The sequence below is a fragment of the Panthera pardus genome, unplaced genomic scaffold, assembly GCF_024362965.1.
Source record: "Panthera pardus isolate Hobbes unplaced genomic scaffold, ASM2436296v1 HiC_scaffold_10, whole genome shotgun sequence".
Lineage (NCBI taxonomy): Eukaryota > Metazoa > Chordata > Mammalia > Carnivora > Felidae > Panthera > Panthera pardus.
Genome location: NW_026526655.1, coordinates 102,335,728 through 102,354,216, shown reverse-complemented (window position 1 = coordinate 102,354,216; position 18,489 = coordinate 102,335,728). Strand labels below are relative to the sequence as shown.

The 18,489-nt window shown below is 52.8% G+C and overlaps 1 protein-coding gene across 1 annotated transcript; it reads right to left on the bottom strand.

The window, feature by feature from the left end:
* Positions 1-1,278: 1,278 nt before the first annotated feature.
* On the bottom strand, positions 1,279-9,255 carry TMEM37 (transmembrane protein 37). Its single transcript, XM_019469350.2, has 2 exons — positions 8,910-9,255; positions 1,279-2,621 (listed from the first exon to the last, which is right to left on the bottom strand). Exons 1-2 carry the CDS (start codon positions 8,928-8,930, stop codon positions 2,049-2,051), a joined length of 594 nt encoding a protein of 197 aa, XP_019324895.2. The 5' UTR covers positions 8,931-9,255; the 3' UTR covers positions 1,279-2,048.
* Between the last annotated feature and the right edge of the window lie 9,234 nt (positions 9,256-18,489).

Sequence of the window (18,489 nt, the reverse complement as noted above, 5' to 3'; positions counted from 1 at the left end):
CCAAGGGGCAGAATAGCCAGGAAGGGGGCAGGATTCCATTGGGCCGAAAAAGAATCAGGTTCACGAAGGTCCTGTGACTTGCCCAAGATACTCGGCAAGCAGGGGCACAAGTTCAGTCCAGGGCTTTTGGGTTCAAATCCCTGTGCTCCAAGGCTGTGTCTGTCTTCACTCCTAGGCAGGGGGGCAAGGGCCTGTCTCCCTGTCCCATGGGGATCTGTCTCCCCTTTTTGTCTTTGGACTTTAGTTTCCTGGAACTAAAATTATTGGCACTCCCTCTCCCACCAGCCGTGTGAGGATTAAACAGGACTATTTGAACCCTTTTACAAAACACAGCCTATTAGTGTTCAGGGGAAAGCATTCCGGACAGAAAGCCCCAACATAAAGGAAAAGGCGTCTTGCTGGTGGGTGACCTTGGACAAGTGCTGTCCCCTCCTGGGCCCTGGCCTCCCACCCCTGCATCTCCCCACTGCAGAGACAAGGAAGTCACCCCTTTGTACCTTGTGAACGGTTTCTGGAATGAAAGCCCAGGTGCTTATTTTCCAGGGCCAAGAACCCAGCCTGTAAGGTTGATGAGCTCTGCTCTCTGAAAAACTGGTTGGCCCATGACATCTTTCTTGATCTCCATGGACTCCACATGCATTTGGAAATAGAAGTTTTTAAAAAGCCACAGGGGGGTGCCTGGGTGGCTCAGTTGGTTAAGCGTCTTGATCTGGGCTTGGGTCATGATCTTACGGTTCAGGAGTTGGGGCCCCGCATCGGGCTCTGTGCTGAGAGCCAACGCAGAGCTGCTCAGCATTCTGTCTCTCCTTCTCTCCACCCCTTCCTCACTTGTGCTTTTAAACTTCAAGTTTAAAAAATTAAAAAAAAAAAAAAAAAGCCACAAGGGATAGATAGAAGCACCCAGAAAGGGCACCTGCAGTAATAAGGGTGGGGCAAGAGACCAAAAACCCATACAGTGACCAGCAGCCAGGATGGACCAGGTGGAGGGGGAAGGGGCTAGTGTGGAATGAAATGGTTGAAGCTACTGGGCAGAAAAGAAGCTGGGAAGGGGGCAATTGGCTGCACAAAAACGCACATTTGCCAGCAAGGATGGAAGTCTCCACTGGTTCCTGGTCCCCTTCACCTGCACTCATCCCCAGGGCGGGTGGTAATCATTACAAGTGTAGGCAAGTCCCCTTTACCCCCTGGAGTCCAGCAGGTCCAGATATGTGCTCTGGGAGCCAAAAATGGTACCTTGAGGCCGTCTGACCCTTGCCAAAGACAGACACGCACACATGCTCGCCTCAGGGAGGACTGTGTATTGGAAGGTTGGTGGGCCATCCTGGGAAGCTGGTTCGAAGAATTAAGGCAGGATTCCCACAGACAGCAGAGATGGCCGGCTGCTGGCGGCTGAGGTTATTCTTGGATTATGCCCCCCCCCACCCCCACCGCAAAGGCAGGGTTCAAATCAAGTCAAATGGTTTAAAAACCTATTATGTGCAAGACATTGAGGGAATCCTCAATAACATGACCAAAGCTATAGCAAGGAAAGGTGCACAGAGGTCCTTTGGGCTGGTGGAAGAAAGTCCTAGGCACTGACTGGATATGCTTAGCTGGAAGAATGATCTGCTCTGGGCAACCCCAGGGGATCCCAGGGACCCACCTGCCCCTATCCTGGCACATAGTCAATAAAACAAGGGTGAACTTCACTTAGCTGTGCAGCCAGCCCAGGCACCAGTCACCCAAGCTGCTTCCTAATCTAGTCCCATCCTGGGAAGAAGGATTCAAGAAAAGAGTCTTAAAATGTGTTAACTTCTAAAATCAACATCCTAATAACTTGGCTAAGGCTGTGCAGCTGGTGGCCCTAGGGACGCTCCTGACCTCTGCAGGCCAGCTGCAAAGGCCACTGGGCTGGTTCTGGCCAACCACCAAAATGTTATGGACTAAGCAGCAGCAGTTTCAAGGTCACGGTCCCACCCCTACCCCCATCAGAGGTCACGTGTTGAAAAAGTCCCGTCTTGACCACACTTTCTTGTAGAACCTGACGTCCTCGGATTTAGGAGGGAGGCCTAAAACTTCCTCGGTTGGCTCCAGGGATGGGTGATGCTGTTGACGTGAAGGCCGCTGATGGCATTCAGAAAGAAGAGGAAGGAGGCCGTGAACTCGCACCAGAACATCAGGGTGAAACCAATGAGCGTGACCTGGTTCCAGAGGAGGATCACAAAACTCAGGAGCCCCCCGGACGAGAGGATGAAAGAGACGAGGAGGAGGACACAGCCCACAGCCCACTTGCGCCGTGAGTGGAGGTCTTCACACACCTGGGACACCATGAGGAGCTCCAGGCCCAAAATGGCGACCACCACAGCCAGGGCGCCCACGCTGCGGGCCAGGACCATGCCCACGTCCAGCCCGGGCACGTGGGCCTGACTCAGGTCTCTGAGGCAGCGTGGCCCCGTCTGGTTGGAGGAAGTGCAGAAGTGCCAGAGCCCAAAGAGGCGGTCCTCAGCCAGCAGCCAGTGGCCATCGCAGATGGAGACGGAGGAGAGGACCAGGGCCAGGGCGGCGCACACAATGATGAGGACCCGGATGAAGGATTCCAAGAAGGGCCGCTGGGGCCTCCGCTGGGCCAGCAGCCTCTGGGCCTAGAAGACACCACGGATGGCATGTCAGGGGAAACCCTTGCCCACGCTCCCGGCTTCCCATAGCCTTATTTTCTGTTGCCGTCCCCTGGGAAGCTTGGGACGCCCACATTTGCAAGTAGCTTCCCTCCCTCCCAGCCCCTCCTTAACTTGGAGCACAGACCCGCCTTCTTGGGGAGCCCTTCCCCCACTCCACCTGCTCCCTGTCCTCTGTTCAAGACCCAGAAGCACGGACTGTCCAGCTATTCACCAGGCACGAAGGGTTCCCTGACCTTTCTTTCTCTAACGATCTTTATGAAGAAGAAATCCAAATTCTACTGACCAGCAAGGTGGCAGATCCTAGTCTGTTCAGAATTCAGAAAACTTGTCAGACCAGGCCAGTGTGACCTTGAACTTGCAGCGCCCTGTGGGTTTCTTTGTATGCAAAGCAAGAACCCTGCCTAAAGCACTGTGAAGGTTGTTAAAAGCACTGGAGTATTAGTATTCTTTTTTTTTTTTTTTTTTACTTAGCCTTTTATTTTTTTTATTTTTTTAAATTTTTTTTAACGTTTATTTATTTTTGAGACAGAGAGAGATAGAGCATGAACGGGGTGGGTCAGAGAGAGAGGGAGACACAGAATCCGAAACAGGCTCCAGGCTCTGAGCTGTCAGCACAGAGCCCGACACGGGGCTCAAACTCACGGACCGCAAGATCATGACCTGAGCTGAAGTCGGACCCTTAGCTGACTGAGCCACCCAGGCGCCCCTTTACTTAGCCTTTTAATACAAGGCTCTGTTTTCCCTCTCCCAGGATTTCCCAGTAGACTTCAGTTTCACCCTACTCTCCACCCAGCTGGTTCTGCACATTCCAGGCTAGGTGTTATTACCTTGTTTTCCTCAGTACCGAAAGCGATGTTTGCACCTTACCCTTTAGTCTTGCTCAGCCTGAACCTGAACCCCACCCAGCGCTGGCCAACTGAACTGTCTAGCAGCTTCTGGGCGTGGGAGAGCCATGGAGGCTCTCCCTCAGCCTCTAGTTGCAGCCGTGGAAGAGTGCACCCACCCCTCTCTTCTGGCAAGCTGGGCCAGGCGTCCGGTGAGGTGTCCCTTATCTCACAGCCCTGGGACACCACCCAGGCATGGGTCCCCTCCTCAACCCAGAAAGCAAAAAATAAAAAATAAAAAATAAAAAGAGAAACACTTTGAAGAATCAAGCTCCTTAAGACACACCATAAGCCCTGCACCTTCTGCCCTGCCTCCCCCTCCTGCTTCACCTCCCAGCACTCGCTTCCTGGCCCCCTCACTCAGACACGGCCGCACTCGTTCTAGGCCCAAGGACAAGCCCAGAACTTTCTTCCTCAGACCTACTGGTCCCTCTGCCTACAAGAGTCTTCCCCCGACTGTCTCCTTTTCTCCATTCTTCATGTCTCAGTGGAAATGTCACTTCCTCACAGAGATCTGTCCTGCCTCCCCAGCCAAACCAGGTTCCCTCCTGTCAGGAACCCTGTTTTCTTCTCTGTTCCGACCACCAGTCATCCATTTCCTTTTGATTTGTGCTTATATGTTGTCTAGCTCACACAGACACCGCTCACCAAGAGGGCAGGGCCTCCCATGCAGGCACTGCTGCGTCCCCAGTACCTGGCACAGTGCTTGTCCTGGGCATTCAGTAGGCCTGCAACCACTGTCGCTTCCATCTGAAACTCCTGCCCCAGCCCCCCGCTTTTTTGAAAGTTTATTTACCTATTTCTTGAGAGAGAGAGAGAACATGAGAGGGGGTTGGGGCAGAGGGAGAGGGAGAGAGAGGATCCCAGGCAGGCTCCACATGCTGGTGCAGAGCAGGAAACGCGAGATCATGACCTCAGCTGAAATCAAGAGTTGGATACTTGACCGACTGAGCCACCCGGGCCCCCCTGGAGCTCCCTTTAAACGAATCTCCTGCCCCGTCATAAATTACCCTCTTGACAGTGCCTATGGAAGCAGGTTACACCCCGCTTTGGGAGGTAAGCAGACAGCTCATGGGGCTCTGTCACTGCTGGGAAACTGAACAGGGACTATGGGGTGCACCCTATACATGTGCAAATGGAGGCAAGTCTGGGTCATGCTTTTCAGGGAGGGACAAGAAGCAAAGCAACGCTCTGGGAGACTCCTGCTGACCTGCCCACCTAAGTGGGAGCCACCGTGAATTTTCTGCCCCAGGGATACATGAATAAGGACCTGATTTGCTTTCAGCACTTCTGCGTAAGCAGGAGCTTGTTTTACTCAAACCTGTGAGGTTGGCAGAGTAGGAAGCTCCCATGGGGGCGGGGGGGCGGGGGAGCGGGGGGGGCGGAGTGGGGAGGTGGCATAAAGAGGGAAACTATGTCACCCAGAGGCCAGATGACTTACCCAAGATCTCTCACCTAAATCACAATAAAGCCTGTTACGGCTGCCTGGACAAACATATAATGTGCAGGATGCATTCAGCCAATAAATACCGACTGGGGCCTTCCAGGTACAGGGTCTTTGGTTAGGGGCTCAGTATTACTAGTGAGAGGAAGGAGTAGAGAATGTAGAGGGATGCCCCAGGGGTCAGGGCCCCAACTCCCCTTGCCTCCTATGCAGGGTTCTAGGTGCCGCAGGAGGGGAATAGGGGAAGCTGAGCTGGCCAGCTCGGGCCCTGTCCTCACTCAGCCACAACAGGTCATTCTTTTTTTTTTTTTTTCTTTCTTAATTTTTGAGAGAGAGCGAACGAGCACGAGCAGGGGTTGGGGGCGGCGGGGGAGGAGCACAGAGAGAGAGACACAGAATCCGAAGCAGGCTCCAGGCTCTGAGCTGTCAGCACAGAGCCCAATGCGGGGCTCGAACTCATGAACCACGAGATTGTGACCAGAGCTGAAGTTGGACACCTAACCGACTGAGCCACCCAGGCGCCCCCACGACAGGTCCTTCTTACCACCTGGACACATTGGTAGTCCAGGAGTCTGTGTTGGATTTCATCATAAAAAAACAGCTTGACTACTAGGAAACAAACCAAGGAAAATTTGAAACCTCTGTGTCTACAAACCATTAAAGGTGTTTGTCCTTGGGCAGCTTCTTAACCTCTTTGGCCGTTGGGTTTTTCATCTACAAAATGGGGTAGGTGACCGCTGCAGGAAAGCAAGAGCCATGAAGGTACCTGGCCGGGTTACAATGCCCCTAGAAGTTGGCTGGTAAGGTCCTAGGATGGGAGAGCCCTGGAAGCAAGCCTCAATCAAGTCACAGAACACAGGACCAAAAACCTTTTGACCCTAGACATCACGCTGTCTAGACAACAGGTATGTCCCATCCCTCCCTCAGCCCCTCCTTCCTTGGGCACAGACTGGACTTTAGTCTCCCGGCCCATCACACTGGGATCAAAGAGAAGACAGCTCACGTCAGTTCATTTCTTCCCCCTCCCACCTCAAAGCAGGGCCTCCTTTAAATTCTCTGATCGCCAGGGCGCCTGGGTGGCTCAGTGGGTTAAGTGACCAACTCTTCATTTCGGCTCAGGTCGTGATCTCACAGTTTGTGGGGTCGAGCCCCAAGGACGGCTCTGTGACTGGCAGACAGTGCAGAGCCTGCTTGGGATTCGCTCTCACTCTCTCTCTGTGTCCTTCCTCTGCTCACGCTGTCTCTCAAATAAACTTTAAAAAACAAACAAAAAACAAAGAAACTCTGATCACCAAGAAAACTCCCAAGAATTAAAAGACATCATGCATATAAAGGTGTTGGGGAACTATTGATAACATGAGTAATAATAATATATATTGGAGTCTTCATTCCTTACCACCCTGCACCACACTGGTCACTGTTGGCAGCTCCACTGGCCTTCAGTGACCTAGGGCCTGAAACGCTCTCCTGGAGAGGCAGCTCGTAGCAGTGTGGTCAGTGCAGGGCCAGTGGACAAGAGGGAACCAAGGCAGTCGGGTCTTGCCCCCGCCCGGCCCGCCTGCAGCTGTGGGACCTTGAGCAAGGAACTTTAATCTCCTTTCCTCGGAGGAAAAAAAATGTGAGTGTTTCTCTTTTCCCTCTCTAACCCTCAATGATTTCTATGATCTGTAGGACAGGGTCACTTGACGCTCCTGGGCCACTGAGTCCAAGGCTAAGGGCTTCCCTTCCGCAATCCCCCAGGACCCCACCTGCCCCCCCTCACTACTCATCGTTCACGTCCCCAGCCCCCGCCTCCATACTTGCCTCTAGTCTCACTGCCCACTCTATGCAGGCCCAGGCCAGGCCCCTGTCATTATTCACCAGAAATTTCTTCACCAGTTTCCTAAAGAGTTGGCCTGCCACCGTCCTTAGGGCCACAGCCTGGCCTGCACTGGCCTGCATGACCCCCGCCGGCCTGCTTTTTAGCTCTCTGTCCCCGGGCATGTTATTTATCCCCTCTTTCTCTGGGTTTCCTCCCCTATAAATGAAGATAACATCATCTACCTCCGCTGGTTGTCTGGTGGGGCTGGAATGAGCTATCACTTCAAATGCTTACAACAGTCCCTGGGGCTGATTTAAGGGGCTACTAGGCAGCAATGACTAGAGTCATGCTGGGACAGCGCCCCACCCTTGGGGCAGAGGCTCCGGGCTTGAGCCATCGCCCACGAGCTCCCACAGCCTATCCACCTCCCAAGGCCTATCCCACGGCCTCCCCCTCTTCCTCCGGCCTCCCCCTCTTCCTCTGCTTACTAGGTCCCCTCCACCTGCTGCCAGACTTCAGGCCCCTCTGGGCCCAGCACACAACGCCCCTGCCAGTTAATCCAGCTTGCAGCTTCTGCACCTCTTAATTTAGCACTCACTTCCAGATATGTCTTCTAAATCCTTGTTTACAAGGATTTACAAGGATCTGCAGCTGCACCTCACGGGGCTTCTCGGGAGAGACCACACCCGGTCCCACCGTCCTCACTGCCAGTCCCCTTCTTCCCAGGGCCTGTCCCAGATGCTCCCTCATCAAGACTCAAGATTATGAAGGAAAACAAAGACAAGGGACTCGATGCAACCCGCCGTCCTTCTCCAAACGCCTGTGTCCGGGGGCTTGGGGGGTGGCCACGATTTCTCCTGTTAGTCAAAAGTGGAAAGGGCAGGTACGATTTGCAGCCAAGAAGTCCTGTTTTGAATCTCGACTATGTCGTTTGGCTGGCTACCGTGAGCAAGTTACTTCACCTCTGGGCCTCAGTTATTTTGTCTATAAATTGGGCGGAACAGCGTCTACCAGAGTCACAGCTGGGGGCGGGGGGCGGTCTGGGCATTTGCAGGCAAAATCAACTGAGCCTCTCTAATCATTAGAAGGTTCCAGCCAGAAGACTCTGGGGGAGGCGAGTTGGGGAAATGCCTCCGCGGAGAAGCAGCTTGCTCGCCTGGTAGCTAGCGGTCGCGCCACTGACTTGCCTTTGGACAGCAACGCACCAGAGGGCAGGGGGCAGGAACGCGTAGGTTCTGGGCCAACAAAAACATCTTGCACCAGTGTGAGAAGTCAGACCTTTGGGGATGCGAGTCCCTCTCCCTCCCCTCGCCACAACCTTCTCTCTCTCTGTCTTTTATTTTAATTTTTAAAACTGGTTTTTATTTAGTTTTGCGATAGAGACAGAGTGCGAGCAGGGGAGGGGCAGAGAGAGGGAGACAGAATCCCAAGCAGACTCTAGGCTCGGAGATGTCAGCACAGAGCCCGGTGAGGGGCTCAAACTCCCTAACCCCGAGATCTGGACCTAAGCCGAAGTCCCCCACTTAACTGACTAAGCCACCCAGGCGCCCCTACAACCTTCTCTCTTAAGTGCCTGCGCGCCCCAGTGAGTCTGTCCCCGCCCCAGCACCCCAGATGCGTTTGGAGAAGCGGAGAGATGGTCTTTCTAGCCCCCCACCCCCGAGAAAGTTCTGGCTTCCCCGGAGTCGCATCTTCATGTTATGTAAGACAAGCCTCACTCTGCAAGTGGACTGTGTCCATCCTCCGCCCCAGACGCGCCTCTCCTTTTTAAAAAGGACCCCTCTGGAAAGCCTAATCATAGTTACTGGTGACCCCAAAGAGAAGCAGAAAAATCCACCGCAAGAGGCTTGGGGGCCTCGGGTGCTAGCAGGGCGCCGAGCGGAGGCCAGAGGAGACCGCGCTGCAGGAACAGCGTCGGGGGGGGGGGGGGGGGCAGCGCCCCCAGGTTGCTTCCCGCCCACCTGCCTCCGAACCCCACAAGCTTGCAACAGAAGACCCGCAAGGCGGGGATCCGGGGTTCCGCGCAAAGTCCCTTCCCACCTCCCGGTGGGGCAGACCCCCGGACCGCTCCGGAAGGGTCGGGGGGCAGCCGGCCCAGCGCCCCGCCGGGTTCCCGGGGTTACCTGCACCGCGATGGCAGTCATGCTGCGCCCGTGCTCCGCCGCGCGCTCCTCCTCGCGCCCTCCGGCCGCTCCGCAGCGCCGCCAGCTCGGGGCCCGGCACCCCTCCCGGGGGGGCGGAGCGGGGCGGCTGGAGGGCGGGGGAGAGGGAGGGGGCAATCAAAGCGGAGCCAGGGAGCCCGGGGCGGGCGCGTCTGACCCCACCGCCCTCCGCGACTCGGCTTACGCTGAGTCAGCGCGGGCGGCCCGGAGGAGCCCCCAGGCAGGGGCGAGGAGGAGGGCTCGGGACCCTGTGGGCGCGAACCCTGCTCGAGCCGACAGGGGTCCCCTGAGAATGAGGGAGGAGCATCCGGCTCTCGGGGCAGGGCCGACCCGGCTGACTTCGGGGCGGGAGTTACTTCCCCGCTCCTGAACCTGGGGCGTCGACATCTGGGACTCTGATTCCTCGAGGGAGGGCCAGGCGGGCGCCGGAGGAGTCCGCCCCAGCCCCAGCTCGTCCGGAGGAGGCGCTAAGGTCCAGAGAGACTAGGCAAGCGCCCGGGCTCTGCTGCTTTCAACCACCCGCTGTGTGGCCTTGGGCTGCTTGTTAAACGTCTCTGAGCCAGGGATAATAAGTAAAACATTTGTGAAAGATCGGGGTCTTGCGAGGCCCTCAGTATGTGTAAACGGAGTGGGACCTTCTGGAGCCATCCTTGCATCACTGTTCTCCTCCCCGGAGGGGGATATACAAACCTGCTTCCCTCCTGGCCTCAGGAACCATTGAAAAGGCAAATACAACAAGGCATTGTGCTTCCTCGACTTTTTTTTTTTTTTAATTTTAATGTTTATTTATTTTTGAGAGAGAGACTTTAATTTTAATGTTTAATTTTTGAGAGAGAGACAGAGTGTGAGCGGGTAAGGGGCAGAGAGAGGGAGACACAGAATCCGAAGCAGGCTCCAGGCTCTGAGCTGTCAGCACAAACTCAGGAACCTGTCAAACTCAGGAACCATGAGATCATGATCTGAGCTGAAGTCCATCGCTTAACCAACTGAGCCACCCAGGTGCCCCTTGCTTCCTCAACTTTTGACGGAGCCTGAGTTCCAGAGGAGGCAGCCCATAAAGTCCCCACACCGGAATGGAGTGGCAACAAATTCCAGACTAAGACCCTTCTTTCCCTCCGCAGTTTTAGGGGGCTGTGTGTTGGTGAGGAGGGCGACTTCTGCTTAAGGCAAAGCGAGATCCTCTTTCTCCTTAACTGAATCAGGGATAAATGAAATGATTGGGCTCAATTAGGCAGGCAGGCAGCTTCCTGGTGACTTTACCCAAGGCTATTTGAAATAACTACGTTTCTCCTGGACCTGAAAATTTCTAGATGCTAAGAAAACCCAGAAAGTCATGTGAGAAAGAGGGAAAGTTACAGTGGTCTGAATCTCCCACTTAGATGTTCCTTTTGAGTCCCTCACTGCCAGGTTCTCCTCCCTCCACAGCCCTGGGCTCTAGAGGAGGGATTCACCCAGGAAAGGAGGGCCTGGCCCTGTTGGGGTCCCTTTACAGAGCCCTAGGATGCTCTGTGGGAGGGAACTTCTGGGTTTCTGGGGCCTGAAGAATTTCACATGACCAGGAAGGGAGTGCCTGGAATAAAAATCAGGAAGAACTGTTAGGTTGGGTGATCCAGCCCCATTGTGCGCCTCCAAATGCCTTCTACGATTCCATGTGTGGTCAGGCATGTTTGGGGATATATTGTCTGTTATGCTTTCTTGGTAAGAATAGAAAGTCTTGAATCAGTGGAATTTAGAACAACATGTCCTGTCAGCAAGACAGCTGGAGAAGCAGAAATGGCTTAGGAATAATAAGGAGGAAGTAACTGTCATTTTACGGTCTTAAGAAGGCCTGGACACAGCCAGGAGTCTGGATGGAGTCTGTGCTGGTCCTTTGCATTCTAAAATCCGTGGTACCTTGGTGCCCAGGGCTTGGGACTCAGTGGGTACACAGCACTCCCTTCGTGTACCACTCTACCCCTGGGGAGATGGAGAGAGAGGCAAATAACTCACCAGATGACTGTCCGTCCAGAGGGGCAAGGGTTTCCCCATGCCGTGGGGGCCATGGCAGGGGCAGAGGCAAGGGGTGGGGTGACAGGGTGGGACCCCCAGGAATTAAAACCAGAAACAGCATGGGGGTGAGTGGGTGGCCTCTGGCACAGCACCACCTGCCTTATTCCTTGACTGTCTCTGCCTTTCCTCTAGGTGGTGTGACAGATTCAATACCTGTTCCTCCCTCTTCCCGACTTCTAGGCCTGGCCTGTGCTGGGAAAAGAGGGACGGCGTAAAGAGAGGAAGGAATCGGCTCCCATTCCACCCCTCTGACCACACTTGTTTGGTGGGAAAAAACCCAGGCATTGTTCTCGGAGACTTCCAAGGCGGAGACACAGGTACTGATTAATGAATCAGCAAGTAACAGATCTATTAGTCAGTCAACAAGCACCCCCCCCACCTCTGGGCCTTTGGACTTGTTGCTTTCTGTCTGAAACATACTTCCTCAAGATACTCACATCTGACTCACCACCTCACTCTTTTGAAGTCTGGGCTCAGAGATCACCTCGTCAGGAAAGCCTACCGTGACCACCACATCAAAAACAGCCCCCTCTATTCCCCTTTTCCTTCTCTTATCACTAATCACACATGCGCTTGCGTGCACACACGTATCCTCTCCCTCTGTAGTGTAAGCTCCGAGGGGCCAAGGACTTTTCCATCTTCATTGGTATATCCCTGGTGCCTAGGACAGAGCCAGGCACATAGTAGGTGCTCAATAAATATTCACTGAATACATAAATGAATTGAATACCTACTATGTACCCACCACTGTCCTAGCCAATGAGGGACAAGGAAGAAAAAGACAAAGTTTCTGTCAGTGGTAAAATGCTTGGGTTGTAGGGTTAAAATCTGCTTCCCTCTCATTTCTGCTCCCTCCCTGGCCTCCTCAATTCTGTCTCTATACTCCCTCGCGCCTTGGGTCCAATCCATCCTCCTGCCCATAGGCCTCATCATCTCTGAGCTGGATACCTGTGGAATGGCCTCCTGCCTGGCCTCCCTGCCTCTGCCCTCACCTCCTCTGTCCCTTCATGCGGCTTTCCCCTTTCCCAAAGCCCACGATGCTCGAGGCTGGAGTTATCTGCCCCGTGCCCACCCCTTGGTGCTCAGGTCCAGCTCGGCTGGCCTGCTTGCCGCGTGGGCCCAGGGCAGGAAGCTCCGTCTGGTCTCAGGGCTTCTGTGCTCACTGTTCTCTCCATGTGGCAGGTCCTCCCCCGCTGGGGAGCTGGGGTTGCTGGGCAGGGGCCTCCCTTGACTCCCCAGCCTGAGCAGCAGCCCCCACAGGCTTGCCCCTCTAGATCACCTTTTCATGTTCTTAGTCGTTAGCTCAACTTCTCTCTTCGCTGCTTGATTTCCTGTCTTCCGCTCTAAAATACCAGAAGCCCCCTGAAAGTGGAGACTGTCTCTCACGGCCGCATGCCTGGTTCCAAGGATAGGGACTGTCCGTAAAGCTTGCAGACTGAGTGACCAGGCTTCAGATGCATCCTGGGCCAATCACTTCCCCTCTGTGTGCCTCTCTTTGCTGCCCAAAGGGGAAACGTATCCATCTCGGTGTCCTGAGGGTCACATGAGACAATGTGTGCAAAGTGCCCTGTAGACCGCTCGGCATCCAAGTGCCCGATAACCTGTGGTCACCTCCATCCCGTGTCCCCGACCCCAGGGAACCTCAGATCAGAGAAGGGGCTCAATCCCTGAGTGTCAGCCTGAAGAGGGAGATCCCTGCCCTGGAGTTTTCTCCTCTGAGGGGTTGGCGTTGGGGGGCAGGGGCTCCAGGTCTAAGGGGCAAGGCAGGCAGACACTCTGGAGACCCAGAGGCAATGACAGGGATTCTGCGGTTCGCTGGGTGGCTTGAAAGCTGATGACTAACCCTGCCTGCCCCGTGCCCTGCACTTCGGACCTCTCCAACTCTTGCCTGGTTTCTGGCCTTGGAGAGAGAGCCGCACCACCGGGCTGCCCCTCCCCTCTCCCCTCTGCACCTCCCGCTGCCCTGCCTTCACCCACCAGGTCTTACTCTTCTCCCAGCCCCCTCCTCCTGGCCAGTCTGGCTCTCCCTCCACCCAGGCGTCCTCCTGCCCTTTGCTTCCTCTGCTCTGCACTCCAGCCCTGCATTATGACCTCCTCTCAGGCAGAGGATTGCAACACAGACCTTGTTTACCGCATTCTAGTGGGGCTGGGGGCCAGGGGGTCTGCCTCTGTCTCACCTTCTTTCCAGGCAGGCCTCAGGTGTAATGTTTACCCTGCATCTGAAGAAAGGGCCTGAGGCAGGCTTAGCAAGCCCCATGGCACCAGCTTCTGCTGGGGAAGGTGGGGAGAACTAGCTGTGGTTGAAGCAATGAATGAATGAAGCAGGAAACACACACACACACACACACACACACACACACAGGCACATGCTTTTTGAAGGGCGTGGGAAGTGATGTACAGGGACATCTGAGGGTGGGGGTCTCTGCTTTCCAAAGCAAGTCCTTCCTTGAGATGGGAGCCCTCGGAGCCCTCCAGGGCACCAGGAGCCAAAGATTTCCAGGCAGACCTCATACCTGTGCTGGGGAGACTTCTAGCACCTTCTCTTCAGACTTGGACTTTGGACTTGTTGGCACACACCGAGGCACCCAGTCTCTTGGGGACAGTCCCCTGTTAACGAAACACACTCAGAGAGGTTGCATAGAGCAGACTGCCAGCCCATCCCTGCCTGAAAAAGGTGGTGTTCTGCCCTATTCAGGGCACCCCGCTGACATCAAAGTGCCCGCAAATCAAGATTAGGCAGCAGGAATCGGTTGGTGAGCACAGACTGATGACAAGGGGAATTCAATGGTGTAGACACGGCTTTGCCTGAGCTCTGGGGAAGCCCAGGAAATACTCTCCCCCAGTTTATTAGATTTGATGTTTACAAGAAAGGCACGCTGGGTCAAAGGATCTGGGAGGGAGGAGTGATAAAGGAGACAAAATTCTCTAGGGAATTCATGAGGGAGGATTGTCTCCCCAGAAGGAGGGCGGTGGCTTCTATGTGCTGGCCGCTTACATCCTCCGTCCTTGGACATGTTTTGTCCACAAAGTGTTTTTAATTAAAAGCAAAAAAAAAAAAAAAAAAAAAAAAAAAAAAAAAAGTCAATACAAAAATCGGAGACTTGACACTAAATTCCTGATTTTTAGCTTTGCTAGGAAATACGACAGCTTGGAACCCTGAGGGTCCCTTTTCCACATGGAAACGATGGCCACTGTGGATAGATGTTCTTCGGACAGACCGTGCTCGACGGGCCCCACTCGATCTTACTCCAGGCTCTGTCCACGCCTGTGTGTTGCCTGCCTGGCCCTTGTAGGGTTTCCGTTTGTAAGCCCAGCTCTGTGTTGTGCTGGTAAAGTAACCCAGCCATGCCTTCCGAGTCTGCATGTTTCCACCCCAACACCCCTGGCTTCTCTGTCTTGGCCCTGGTTTTTGTTCCCTGTAACTCTGGCCTGCCCCAGACCCACCCCCGTCTCTCCTGCCCAGACTTATGACCATCCTGCTACAACCCTCACTCCTATGGCAGTGATGTCTCCCTCCCTCGTTCAGGGCCCGGACACAGAATTCCCTTTTTCCAGGAGAGCCAGTCTGCTCAGTTGAAAGAGAATCAGACATCTCTCCCGTGCTCTCTCTCTCTGCCCTCCCCCGGCTCAAAGAATAAATAACATTTAGAGGGAATCAGACAGCCCGAGTGCTCGTTCCTCTGGGGCTAGGGGTCAACCCAGTCCAGAAAAGCTGTGACCAAAGGCTGGGGACAGGGTCACATGGTATAAGATATGGTCTCCTGGGCAGCAAATGCGGTGGGCAAGAAAGGGACGGCAGCAAGGCAGGGTATATACCGACCAGCCAGGCCTCTGATTCATCTCTTTGCAAACTTCCAAGCCCACTGCCTTGTTTTCAGCTGGCATCTCCTTATCGATGGTGAAGGGACCCTTCTTCCTTTCTTCCAAGTGTGCCCTGGATCATATTTTGTCTCTGACCCTTGCAAACTGATTTTATTAATGCATTTCAGGATTTCTAAATATGGCAGGGGTGCCTGGGTGGCTCAGTCGGTTGGGCATCCGACTCCGGCTCAGGTCATGATCTCACGGTTTGTGAGTTCGAGCCCCGTGTCTAGCTCTGTGCAGACAGCGTGGAGCCTGCTTCGAATCCTGTGTCTCCCTCTCTCTGCCCTCCTCCGCTCGCGCTCTGTCTCTCTCTTTCTCAAAAGTAAACATTAAAAAAAAATTTTGTTTTTAAAGAATTCTAAATGCGGCATTCTCTGGCTCTTACATATCTCTGGATCTTTCCACCCCGTCTCTGTTTTTTTGGACCCTGGTTTAGGGCACAATCAACCATTCTGCTCCAAGCATGGCCCGGTGGCATAATCCTTGCATTCAAGATCCTTCTGGCATTTACCTTTCTTTTTTCATTTCCCCTCTGGCACCCGCTTTAATATATTTGCTATATTTCCTTAACCATGTGAAGATCCATGTGTGTGCACGTGTGCTTTTGTCTCTCTTAAGTGGCATTGGGCTGTAAATCTTATTCAGGGTCCTATTTTTTTTTTTCCACCCAACCACCTGATTTAAGACTATCCCTGTTAATGTACCTATAGATCCAATTCAATGTTTTCCAGATGCTAGGTTAGGTTCCAAGAGTGGCTACTGAAAACGATTTGGCAGAGGCATCACCAGCATTTATAAGAAATGAACAGAACTTAACAGAAAATATCAGAGTGGCTCAAACATAATTAGGTAAATCTTATTTCGTGAGGTTTTTTTTTTTGTTGTTGTTCAAAAATAGATATAGGGGCGCCTGGGTGGCTCAGTCGGTTAAGCATCTGACTTTGGCTCAGGTCATGATCTCGCGGTTCATGAGTTCAAGCCCTGCATTGGGCTCTGTGCTGACAGCTAGGAGCCTGGAGCCTGCCTCGGATTCTATGTCTCCCTCTCTCTCTCTGACCCTCCCCCATTCATGCTCTGTCTCTCTCTGTCTCAAAGATAAATAAACATTAAAAAAAATTATTAAAAAAAATAGATAGATAGATAGTCATGAATTACAACGTGAGAAGTATTTCTTCCTGTGGGTCCCAGTAAGAAAAGTCTGAAAGCTCCTGGTCTAGCTCATTGTTTCTTACTGCTATAGAGTGCTCTATTCCCCCACTGTATTGTATTTGCTTATCTTTTTTTAAAATTTATTTCTGAGGGATAGAGACAGGGCATGAGTAGGGGAGGGGCAGAGAGAGAGGGAGACCCAGGATCTGAAGCAGGCTCCGGGATCTGAGCTGTCAGCACAGAGCCCGACGCGGGGCTCAAACCCACGAACCGTGAGATCATGACCTGAGCCGAAGTCGGACGCTTAACCGACGGAGCCACCCAGGTGGCCCCCCTGCCCCGGTGTATTTATCTTTTTGATGAGCAGTAGGGTTACTTCAGCGCCCCCACCCCATGCTGACCACTGATGAATATCTTGATTCATGTTCTGTCGTGTGGAGAATTACCTTCATGCTATGAAAACTTCCAGGTACACTACCAAGCACGTTGATCCAAAGATTACAAAATCTTGGACGGCTCATAGACCAAGTTGGGATACCTGACTCACAGGGAGGATTAAATCAATATAAAGCACACAGAGAGAAGATAAGACATGGGATGGGATACCTGGGACAGGGTGCGGGGCGGGGCATGTGCTACCTGGCTCCTGAGTATCCAATGCTTACATGTCCTATGTCTCCATCTCTCTCTCTGACATTAGCCTTTTCATTGAATGTGAATTATATGGGCTAGAATTGAGGTTTGAGTAAGGGGCCCAGCAGAGAGAAGGTGCCCTGGGGCAAACACACAGCCTTGCTCTATTAGAGTCAAAGGGACAGTGGGCCTGACCCAGCTGTAACTCACCAGAGGTCTGATGAACAGCCCTGGGCTTTATCTGGCAGAGGGACCCTGGGGCAGAATGGGTGCCCGCCCGCATCAAGATCAAGAATGTTAGGTGTCTTGGATGCCTTGTGTAGATCTAGCGTATTATAAATAGACTGCGCCCCATGAAAATGTAACATATCAGGAATAGTTCCCATCTTCTCTTCCTTCAACCCCTTTCTATCTATATTCGCAGTATGATCTTTTGGTCCATCTGTTCTGTCCTATCTGTCTGTACTTAACACCTTCCGAGTTTCATCCTTCCCATTTTTCTGACAGAACTGAATGTTCTCAAACAACTTAGCAAATGCACATGCCCTGTTCCCAAGATACTGGGGCATGAAGCATCTGCGTATGTACTTGAAATTGTTAAGTGTGCCCGTCGCTCCTCAGAAGGAGTCCTTGGCGCCTACCAGCACCAGCAGCTGCATCAGACTTTCTGTCTCCCCACATCCTTGTCAACATTGGATTTTATCCTCTTTGTTAAAATTTGCTGTTTTGGCAGACGGCCTCTCCTCTGCTGTCCTGCCTGCCAGTCCCTTGTTGTATATTCAATAAACTATCTCTTTAAAAAAAAAAATTGCTCTTTTGATGGGTATAAAACAGGGCACTCTCATAGCTTCAAAAAATGTTCAGAGTTCTTCATGATAGTTTCTTGATTGAGCAAAGTACATGTTTGCATGTGGATTCCCAGATTCCTTGCAAAAGCCTCCTCCAGTCTGCTTCCCATGACTGGTGACCACTGGTCTAAACTGTTGACCCTATGGGGTGCCTGGGTGGCTCAGTCAGTTAAGTGACCAACCAACTTTGGCTCAGGTCATGATCTCACGGCTCATGAGTTCAAGCCCCACGTCAGGCTCTGTGCTGACAGCTCAGAGCCTGGAGCCTGCTTTGGAATCTCTTTCTCCCTCTCTCTCTGCCCCTTCTCTGCTTGCACTGTCTCTCTGTCTCTGTCTCTCTCTCTCAGATAAATAAACATTAAAAAAATTTTTTTAACTGTTGACCCTATCAAAGAACCATTGTTCTCAATTTTTATCTGTCTGAGGACCTGTTGATGTGCTCTGTGGGGGTGGTGGGGTGACAAGTACGTAGTAGGGGCCCAGAAGGCCCCCCAACTCCAACTTCCAAATTGAGTAGAATTCATGAGATAGGTATATATTACACATTTACACATTTATTTGTAGGTATAAAAAGGTTTTCCTAACCATGGAGGTAATATGTTCCAAACGTTCTCCCCTTGTGATTTTCAAGCTTTCCTCTGGAAGTTTCTTGCTTTGACTGGGGCGTGCCTCTCCTGGAAGTTGGTTATATGTGGTGAACATGCCTGGCCCACTAGAGCTGTATCATGGCCCCAAGGCTGCCATCTTGGAGGACTGGGGTACAGGAGGGGAAGAAGAAATTCTCTTTTTCCCTGAACACAGGCTCAGGTCTCAAAGAGGTTAAGAGTTTCAGACTTGAAGGGATCCAGAATTCACCACTGGGACATCAAAACCTTTTGGAGCGGAAGATATTTCAAGATAGGTTGTTCTGTGTGTTTGTTTTTTTTCCCTGAACCGTTTTGTCCACCTAAATGCAGAGCTTCTCGAAAGAACTTGAAGGGAAGGAAAAACTTGTTTTC

What these genes read in the sequence shown, in the direction of transcription:
- TMEM37 (XM_019469350.2), bottom strand. Translation starts at nt 8,930, where the DNA reads ATGACTGCCATCGCGGTGCAG. An exon ending in TGACTGCCATCGCGGTGCAG is followed by an intron (nt 2,622 to 8,909) that starts GTAACCCCGGGA and finishes GGTGTCTTCTAG; the next exon opens with GCCCAGAGGCTGCTGGCCCA.